The following is a 10,102-nucleotide window of genomic DNA, read 5'->3' as shown; positions in this document are numbered from 1 at the left end:
AAATTTTGACAAAGTTGACATACCAAGCAATTTTCACACAAGCCTGGAACAGCTCTGAGACGATAAATCGTCTCAATTTCCCACTGATGGGGATCCCCTTCTCTAGAAACCTTGCCTGGTAACCAAAGGTGGGCAGGACAAATTTCTTGTAGTCATCACTGTCCTTAAGCGGGGTGTCCGCTGACTCAAGGGCTAGTTGACGCCTACAAAAATTAATGATTGAGCAAACTGACACACACACAAAAAAAGAAGAACAAAACCTAACATCCAGACCCATATGTCCCAGCGAGGACAGCAATGTGTAAACTTACTGTTCTGGATCTGGTGAAGGTGTGAGACACCCCAAGTCAGTGTGGTTGTCCTCATAAGCTCTGTCAGTTTCCAAAGGGGCCTATAATCCATGTGCATGCAAATGCTATGAGCTTTCCTTCCTTAGCGAAGTTGCACAAAACCAGAGAGACGAATGAGAAATTTCAATTCACCATGGTACTCTGTGGGTTCCTGACGATTTTGATTTTTGCGGCATTTGGGATGGTGTCTTCGTTTTCCAGGTCGATAAAATCTTGCAAATCCTGGTCAAATATCTGTTAAAAACAAAAAGTGCAGTTAGACAACAACGGCCAATGGCTTGCGTGTTATATTCAGAGGACTTGTGCATGTAGGGCTGTGCAATTTTACAAGGGGGAGTCTATCTGTCCGTAAGCAGTTCACTGATCAGCGTAGCCGTCAAAGATAACTTTGCTGATAGCATTATCGCCACATCTGCACGAGCTCCGTGCGCTTTTCAGTGAACTGCTGAATGTACGAAAGCAGGCGCACACCGGCATGGTATTGCCGATGGCAAACTACTGTATGTCAGCCCTCGGGATTGCGATTTTCACATTCTATTTCCCTTGTAATGAGTGCATTTAACAGTCTTACGGGATAAAGGTACCCGGCACTTTCCATGTTGGTCAGACAATGTTAGGTTAACTGGGCGCCAACAATAAATCATAAAATAAACGATAGTGATGCTATCCGGTGACATGGGGAGGCGCAAATTGACCAGCTCAATTCGAAATATTAGTTTTAGGGCATGTGAGATGTGGTAAACGTTACGGTTTCCAATGGAAAAAGCGCTCCAACGTTACATGGCGGCTGGACTCACGACGGCTTTACTAAAGTGGGCTGCAAAACTCTTCCCCCCGATCAACGCTGGGCTTGCGTCTACTGGGAAAATCTGGGCGCTAGGGCTATGGCTGTAGATCATACATGCCTGCTCCACAAATAGAAGGCCTATACATTAAGATCTGCGGACGCTACAACCGTGCACGAGAGCTTATAAGAACTGTTCATTTTATCACCGTGCAGCGCTCCGAAATCTCTGAACAAAGAGAATGCCCATCGAACGTCGATTGCTCTCACCAAATTAAGGCACATCTAGCCACTAAACGTGACAAAAACGAATTGCCAGGAATATGAGAGAAACACAACCACTCGCGGCGATGATCGGAATACCCCTCCAGGTGGACAGTACACCATAGACCTAGTTGGGCTACCTCTCCCACTGTCTTAGTATCGGAAAGGACCCTGAGGAACCGAGCACACTGACTAGTATCGCCGATACATCTACCTGCACTTCCACTGATCGAAGAAAAAAGAGCATAAACGCAGGCTAGCTGGTGGAATAGCGAGCGAAGTTACTACGCGTTTTTTTTTTTTTTCATCAGAAAACATCAATGCTACAAAACTTACCATGAATTTACAGTCATAAATATCAATTTCCTCTTCCACCTTCCCCCTCAAATCCTGGAACGTTGGGCTCGTCAACTTCACTTTCCTTCTTCCGTCATTGGGCAAAATAACTAGACAAAATATTGGCTGTGATGTTGCGGAAATATTTTCAACCGGGCCGGCCATCACTGCTTCTGTAACTGCGCCTCGAGACGACACACTGAGCTGCTAACCCTTTTATTGAGGTCGAAGAACAGTATCCCAAGCTGTAATTCCCCACGTGGTAGTCCGAAAGGGGGTCAACCGGCAAGAACCGCTCCCGTTTCCAAGAACCAGCCTTAGTCAACCTCCCCTTCTGCCCTATTCACCACACGATACAGAGACAGCCAAGACCTGTCGGCGCCAAGAACGCTGTTCATTGCCCAGCCATGGGTCACTGTTCGTGCTCGTTGCTTTTTGTCTCTAAGTGACCGGATTCCAAACAGCACTTCACCGTGAGGCGGGATCGCTTTCGAGGAAACAATGGACGCCATACTCCTGCACACTTCTGGAATAAACTGCAGAGGCTATGGCTGTCACACACAGTTACTGTTCGTCGTGTCACCAATACAGTTCTTTAGGGATGAAAAAGGCTTCACTGCCTCTTCAAGAAAGTTAAATACCGACCGGCAAGCTTTACTGTGGTAGCCTTAAATTCGTTAAAAGCGAACTCAGCAATTTATTCAAGCTTGAAATTCAAAGTACGAAATACCGTAAAGCCGTAGGACCAAAAGATCGTAAAAGTAAGACACTGAGAGGTAATAGGACCGAGTGATCGAAGTACCGAAATTCTAACTGACCCGCAGGACAACTCCGAAACATTTGATAGAAAGCCATTTGGTTGAAGCGGTGGTTGTAGTTTGATGGAATTATTTCCAGCTCTTATTGGTACGTCTTGCATTCTCTGTGGGCTCTGAGGTTATGGGTAATGTAATCAATGCAAGCATTAAGCCAGGCGGTTTCGTTATCAACACGCTTTCTTTCTTTCGTCAAAACGTGGTCAATGTTAAAATTATAAAGATAAAGCTCTGGGCGACAGGTTTTAGCTTTGCATTCCTTTCGACTAAACGTCTTTGCAACAAAGGGCGTCAGTCAAACGGCATTTGATCAAATGATCTTCGATCAAACGTCTTCGACGCAGGGGCGTTCGATCAACGCGGGACTTTAAGCTAACTTACTTTCAGCCATAGCGAAAGCCTGTGCAATTTGGGGCGCGGACAGAAGCTCACCTGACCCGCAAAAACTCGAAAAAAGCGTGGAGATGCCTGCGAATTTATGTGAATCGAAGTGGAAATAATAAAAATAATACTCGGTACTTGATACTAAATTTCAATCACTTTTTACGTTTATATTAACGCTTTGGGTGTTTCCGACGCGAGATAACTGAGATCAGTTAGGCTACATTCGTAAATGCTGCAAGGTAATTGCAACAAGCTTGCAACTATATTTTGGGCTAATAAATGTGGGCATTTTCCTTTTTTTTTTCGCACATTCGACTGAAGAACCTCTAAACAGAGTATATAAAAGTAGCCATGTGTCAAGAAATACCTGCCTGTTACGTGAAGGGACCTATAAATCATCCAGCGCCTTGTAACTGGAAACCACTCTAAGAAAAAAAAAGTAATAAAAAAGAAATGGATAACACTTGTTTCCGTGTAAAGCCTTGTCACGGAGACCACTGTTTTAAAGAGCAATAGTAATTCTTTGTAAGCGAGGAGAAAGAAAAAAAGAAGGTCGAGCAGTGTTGCGTGCACACCTTTTCAATATCGAAACAGATCGAAAACAAAGCTCTGTCACTGCCCTGTCGTACTGCACCTTTCTTCCGCCACTGCCTATAAATAAGCCGCACAGTGCATTCACGCGCTTCGGGATTTTTATCAAATTCTAGGCGCAGTTCCGTGACGAGGAACCACAAAGCTCAGTATCTCCCAACACCCGCTTATTAAAAAGTTAAGTAACGCAATCTAGTTTGTTGGTTTTGCACCACGCGGATACTAACCACTTGCCCTAAAACGTCCACAGCACCAACCATGTACGAAAACTGGACTATCACTTTTGATATGTCTAATGACGAATGTTCACAAAGAAAAGGACACCCCGGCTCCTTTCTTGTAAACGATACGTAGAATGAGTGTTCCGGATGAAGCAGGACAGATTCGACCGAATAGCGTTCGAGCGAACAACATCTGCGCAATAAACAAAATGTGAAGCATTTTTACTCCCTGAATGGGGTTGAAATGACACTGTTTCGCAGGCATGAAGGTACGGAAATGAGCTTCATGCCGCCATTCCGAGGAATTGAAAGGAATGGAGTTGGAACAATTTTCCCACCCCTCGTTATCCCCTCGTTATGGAATGAACTGGGATTGGTCAGCCCACTCCCCAGCTCTGGTCTGCACTGTCAAAACACTAAAGTGATGTTAGCAAGTGCCGTCTGGAATCTTCAGGCATAGTACATACTGATTACAATGACCCATGGACAGACTTTCATAAAAAATAAACACTCTACCCGCCACTGAACCCAAAAGTTCTTCCGTCGCCTTTGAAAGCACGAACTGTGATTGCACTGACTTAGAGTATTCTGTCCCAGCACAGAGTGTTGTATTTCGAGTTGAAGCCGACCAATAGAGCGTAATCAACCAAAGTCAACATAAATTGGTCAGTGAATTACTGACAAAAAAGAAAGAAGCTGGGCATAATTCTGGCCAACGTAATTACTGGCCTCGTACCGCCAGCTACAACTGTTCAATTGAAAGCTCCCCTGTAGTCCCCATAGTCATAAAGCTACACAATTAATTGTGGTGGTGGTGATGGTGAAAGGGCTTGCCGTTGTACAATTAATTGTACAATTAATGCACACAGTTGCACAACAAATAAGAATACAAAAAGCCAGGCGGACTTTTGGCCGCTGTGGAAGTCGTCTTCTTTTCTTGGAGATATTTCTTTCGATGGCATTTCTTCCTTCTTTTCGTTTCCCCCATTTCCGTTTGACTACAAGGGACTGCACACAGCCTTGGAACTTACAATGACCTTGTTTGGGACAACGGGTCGCTGACCGGGGATGGCAAATCCCCGTGGTCATTGTGCGGTTAGCGGAACAGCGTGTAACGGGGCATTCCACGTGTTTTCGGCTTGCCAAGGTCTGTTGCATTCTGTTCATGGCGAGATGGTGTGCCCGAAGGTAGCACTTCTATCAAAGGATCTGACTGGTGACGTCACTATGTTTTTACTTTGACATGCATCTATGTCTTCCAACGACAACGTAAGTATATCGACAACTGCTTTTTCTTGCGGCCCTGTGATTTTAGTGTGCGCTTAGGCACATCTTGGTTGGTAATCTGCGGATTTTACTGTTGGGTTCCGCTGACGCGCGCGTGGGACTGTGCCGTGCATAGCCATTTGCTGTTCGGGCGCACTACGTTGGGAATATGGCATCGTTATTTAAAATATTCTGGAACCGGACATATGGCCTCTTCGTTCTTGCGTCCACGTGTACTTTAGCGTTGGAGCTGCCGTGCAGGAACAATGCCCCAAGGGAGTCGCACTATGGCATGCAACTGCTTGGTCGTTACTTCGGTGCCATAATGCGACTGTCAGTGCGAAGAAAATTATATGACGAGGGTAACAAAAACATTGCGCTGGCGCTCACTTTGTACGGTTTATGAAACTCAATTTGTGTTTGAGGATGCCCCATATTATGTACACGTGTTTCTGCATTTATACCTGACAATACCACTATTTTGTTTCCACAGGTTGCCGTATATGCCTGTACGAAATGTAAATGGAGAGTCACATCTATTAAGTACCTCTTCCGCCATTTTGGCTCCCAGCACATCAGCGAAGAAGGGTGGAATTGCAACCTTGACGCATGTACAGCAAGCTTCAAGTCCTACTGGTTATTCAGCAAACATGCAAGAAGAGACCACAAGCACTTCTTAGATAGTCGCACAGACATGAGTCCATCACCTGACCAAGGCCAGCAGGAAAGCTCTCCACCGGAAAATGTCACTGGAACAAGCACCAGTTGTGATGTGAACACTGAAGTTGCCGACCAAACCGACAACGACAGTGACCAAGGTGTGTGCAATGCAGTTGATCAGGTGTCGTTTCTTCTCCTTAAATGGAAAGAAGGCCGACAGATCCCGGAATGTACACTGAATGACATATCACAGGACCTAATCGAATACCTCAAGATGTTCAAGAATCGAATTGCTCATATAGATGAGAAGTCGCTGAACATCATTTCAAGCAGGCACGAGCGCGAAAGCCACTGGAAAAGAAACTTTGGATATGTGGAACCATGTTCTGTGAAGCTTTCACCGATTGCACAAGTATCTGAAGGAGCAAGTTATGAATACATCCCTATCCTTGAGGTAATTCAGTTTCTTTCTGCAACACATGTGGTTGTCTATGAAAGTGATTCCAGAGACGAGCCACACCTCCTAAGAGATATCGGTGATGGACAGCTTTTCAAAGAGCATCCAGTGTTTGGGAGGAATACAGCTGACCCAAAGATTGCAATTCATCTATACTTCGACGAGTTTGAAGTATGCAACTCCATAGGAAGCAGAAGAGGGAAACACAAGATCTTGGCTGGCTATATGACACTTCTGACAAAGTCTGTTCACGAGCGATCAAAGGTGACGGATAAGCATCTGGTACTCCTAGTGAAAAGTAGCGCCGTCCCGATCATGGCCTGAAGGAAGTACTGCAGCCCTTACTGAAAGACCTTGGGAAGTTGGAAGCTGAAGGTGTCCTTGTTAATGGAAGGACTGTCCTGGGATCAGTGGTGTGTGTCACAGGTGATAACCTGTCGGCTCACCAAATTGGCGGATTTCGCCAGTGTTTTTCGAGTGGCTTGATATGCAGATTTTGCATGGCGGACAAGTCGGACATTAATGAGAAGTGGGAAGAAAATGATTTTACACTGCGAACAGCATCTGCACATGCTCGTCAGGTACGCCTGATTGAATGCGACACCAGTCTCTCAAGTACATACGGCATCACTTCTTCAAGCTGCATGGCACAGCTGCCTTCTTTTGACGCAACCAAGTCACTGCCACCTGACACCATGCACGACATGCATGAAGGCGTAATCCCTCTTGTGTTGAAACACGTTATTAAGACCTTAATAACTGATGGCTTCTTTACATTGAAACTACTGAACGAGAGATTGCGCTCCTTCCCTTTTCAAGGTAATGAGAAAAAGTCCAAGCCGGCACCCCTCACACGACAAGTGATATTTGGCAAGTACTCGATAAAAGGGTCAGCCTCAGAAGTCGGGTGCCTCTTCCACATGTTTTCACTTCTAGTTGGTGACCTCATTCCAGAGAGCAGCAAAGCATACGAAGTGTACCTTCTGCTTAGAACAATAGTGGACATAGTTGAAGCACCCAGAGTGACGGTTGACGTGCTGCCATTCCTGCAGGTCCACATAAGCGACTTCTACAGCCTATTCAGACAAGTGTTCCCCGATGTGCGCGTTACGCCAAAAATGCATTACATGATACACTATCCTAGGCTTTTTCTTTTGTATGGTCCACTGACGCGTCTCTCATCAATCAGGTTTGAAGCTAAACACCAGTTTTTCAAGCGCCTAGCAAGAAAAACGCAGAACTTCATCAATATCTGTCGCACGCTCAGCATTCGTCATCAAATGCATCAAACATATCACCTTTATGCCTGTAAGGAACACACTACAACCAATGGCTGTGTTCAAGTGGCTGTGGAGAGGTTGCCACAGGAACTCCAGGCAGAGCTCGCTGAACGCAACGTGACATGCGCGGACATAAGCACAGTGCAGTCACTGACAGTGTCCAGGCAGACATATAACGTGGGCACTGTTCTTCCTGTGACTGTGTTCGACGATGACCTGCCTGTATTTGCAGAGATTGAAATGATCATTTTGTGTGAGAACAAGCATTATCTGCTGTGCACTTTACTAAGAACTGTGTGCTTTGATGAGCATTTCCACGCCTTTCATGTGGAATACACCGACGATAGTATTTTCCTGGACAACTTCAAATGCAAGGAAGATTTCCCCGACTCGTTGTATTTGCATAAAGTCTGCAACAAAGTATATATCAACCCAGCGCACTGCATGTTCACTGGCAGAGACCGGTCCGTGTATGATGAACAATGAACTGTATCACAAAGTGTTCTTCTGTGTTTTCGGCGTTTGGGTGGTGTTCGGTACATGCATAAAATAACACCCCCCCCCCCTTGACTTCGGGGCACTAATCAAAGGGTGATGTAAATAAATATGTACTGTCTGACAGTGTCTTAATGCCTAACAGTTACCTCCGAGCGGCTTTGAGGAGACGGTAGGCGAGACCATCACTTTCAATTCTCACCGAAGGGTCCTACTGGAGTGTGAATTACGCAGCAAGTTGTTGAGCAACATGGGGGAGGGGGGGGGGGGACAGGGGAGTATGATGTACACGTACACACCTAAAAAAAAGTTCCACACTAACGTACATCGAAATACACGACCAACAACAACGAGCAACCGCGATCAACAAAAGCGGATTGACACCTGCGGGATTTGTGGAACCGACCAGTTGACGCCATCGCTCACGTGGTCAAACGCCCATCTGACCTGAAAAATCGCTTACAGGTTGATCCTGCGTGGCCTTGTCGATGCCGATAAGACATCACATCTGGCTTCGCTGGCCGTTGTAGAGTATACTCTTCCGTAGGTAACAGTGGAGACGTGGTGCTTGCAGGGCGACGAATTTTCAGCACAGAGGAAACGAGTTTCAGGAAGGATGACTTCGCTTTGTCATTTCACCCTCTTAATTCGTATTTACTCCAGTAGCAGGTAGCAGTTCAGTATTAAACTGATCTCCTTGGTAACGCGTCGTGTCAAACGTTATATTTTGTGCGGAATCTCGGGTTCGAAGCGTACTGTTCGGTGGTTTTCTCTTTTAATTAATTTATATTATTTTGTGTGCGCGCATGAGCTTTTATCTTCTTCCTTTTTTCACCTTGTGCCTGAGTTGTCGTTGAAGTAAAAAGTCAACCGGCTAAAGTCGCCGACGTGTCCACAAGCGTCCTGAGTGCACACACTATGGTTGACTGACGTTGTAAATTCCGAATAGACAGACTTGTCATGTAAATCACGGATATACACTTCGCAAGTAGAATATACAGAGAACTGCACAGACAACATTAACATTGACAGCTGGAAAATGAACTTTAGTAGCCGGAGGTATAAGTAGATAGTTTATACCTTATCCATACCCTTGTAAGGTATGGAGCTAGATCAAAGGGTATAAAAAAGGTGCATCGGACCCTGACTGTACCTTTTTCATACCGTACTGCTCGGAGAGAGGTATAACTGGGCATGCCGTACCTTTTTAATACCTTCCAAGGGTATAAACCTAGTAAGGGAGGTCTAAAAAGGGTATGTTGACCCTTTAGTAGACCTCATTCATACCTTTTTTTTCTAACAGTGTATAGCAAAGTGCAGCAAAAATTTTGGAAGAAGTAACGAATGCACAATGCTTTTCGTGTTTATGTTTTTTTGTCATATATTTAGTTTCTGTTTAATGTTGCATATTTTCTTGTGTCTGATGATTATTATATGACTGTTCAATGGTTTGCATTACTGAGTGAGGTATAAATCCTTCTTTAGCACAGAGCTGGGCCAATAGCTGTGGAGTGCGCACCCCCAACAGCACTCCTCTGGCATTGGTATGAGCGCTTCCATTCCCTGGAAGCATTTTTGCCTATTATGGCACCTTGCAGTGGTCTTTCCTTCTTCTTTATGTAAAACATATTTCTGTTTTGTGCAACTGAAACATACTATGCTGTCACAAAAAAAAAAAAAAGAATTTTTTGTGGTTCCTTATGACCTCGAAAGCAACAGGGCATTGGTCTTTTCTAACGAAATTGAAATTTATAGGGTGCAGAACCCCTCAAAGACGCAGTGCTTGGCGAAAACCAGTATCATTTTATGCAGGTACTACAGCCCACGGTAGGCACGGAGCACGTTAAAATGCTCTTATTTGATATGGGAGAGTTCATTTTACCCCATGTAAGCAATTTTCACCATCGCGATCGACGGGCTCAGCGCTTGTGGCGTGCACGAAATTTGCATTTTTTTTGCAATATAAAGCTTTTGAATTACTTCCTCAGAATTTTTTGCCATATAACCTTGATGTTATAGTTTCAACACAAAAAACTCCAACCCCGCCGGTGGAATGTAAGATGCAGTAAAAAATCGAGAAGTTGTAAAAATTCGACAAAATGCGCATTTTTTACAAAAAAGTTCGGCGTGAGGAGGTCGGTATAGAAGCGTGATCAAGGTGTCATTCCATGCACCGTCTTCTTAATGAAACGTGGCAAA

The 10,102-nt window shown here is 44.8% G+C and overlaps 1 protein-coding gene across 1 annotated transcript; it reads left to right on the top strand.

Annotated features, from left to right (window-relative positions):
- The first annotated feature begins 6,628 nt into the window (after positions 1-6,628).
- Positions 6,629-7,894, top strand: LOC135375886 (uncharacterized). Its single transcript, XM_064608520.1, has one exon. It carries the CDS (start codon positions 6,629-6,631, stop codon positions 7,892-7,894), a length of 1,266 nt encoding a protein of 421 aa, XP_064464590.1.
- Positions 7,895-10,102: the final 2,208 nt, after the last annotated feature.

The sequence above is a fragment of the Ornithodoros turicata genome, unplaced genomic scaffold, assembly GCF_037126465.1.
Source record: "Ornithodoros turicata isolate Travis unplaced genomic scaffold, ASM3712646v1 ctg00000952.1, whole genome shotgun sequence".
In the NCBI taxonomy this organism is placed as follows: Eukaryota; Metazoa; Arthropoda; class Arachnida; order Ixodida; family Argasidae; genus Ornithodoros; species Ornithodoros turicata.
Note: the sequence above shows the minus strand (reverse complement) of the source record. Positions and strands in the feature narration are given on the sequence as shown.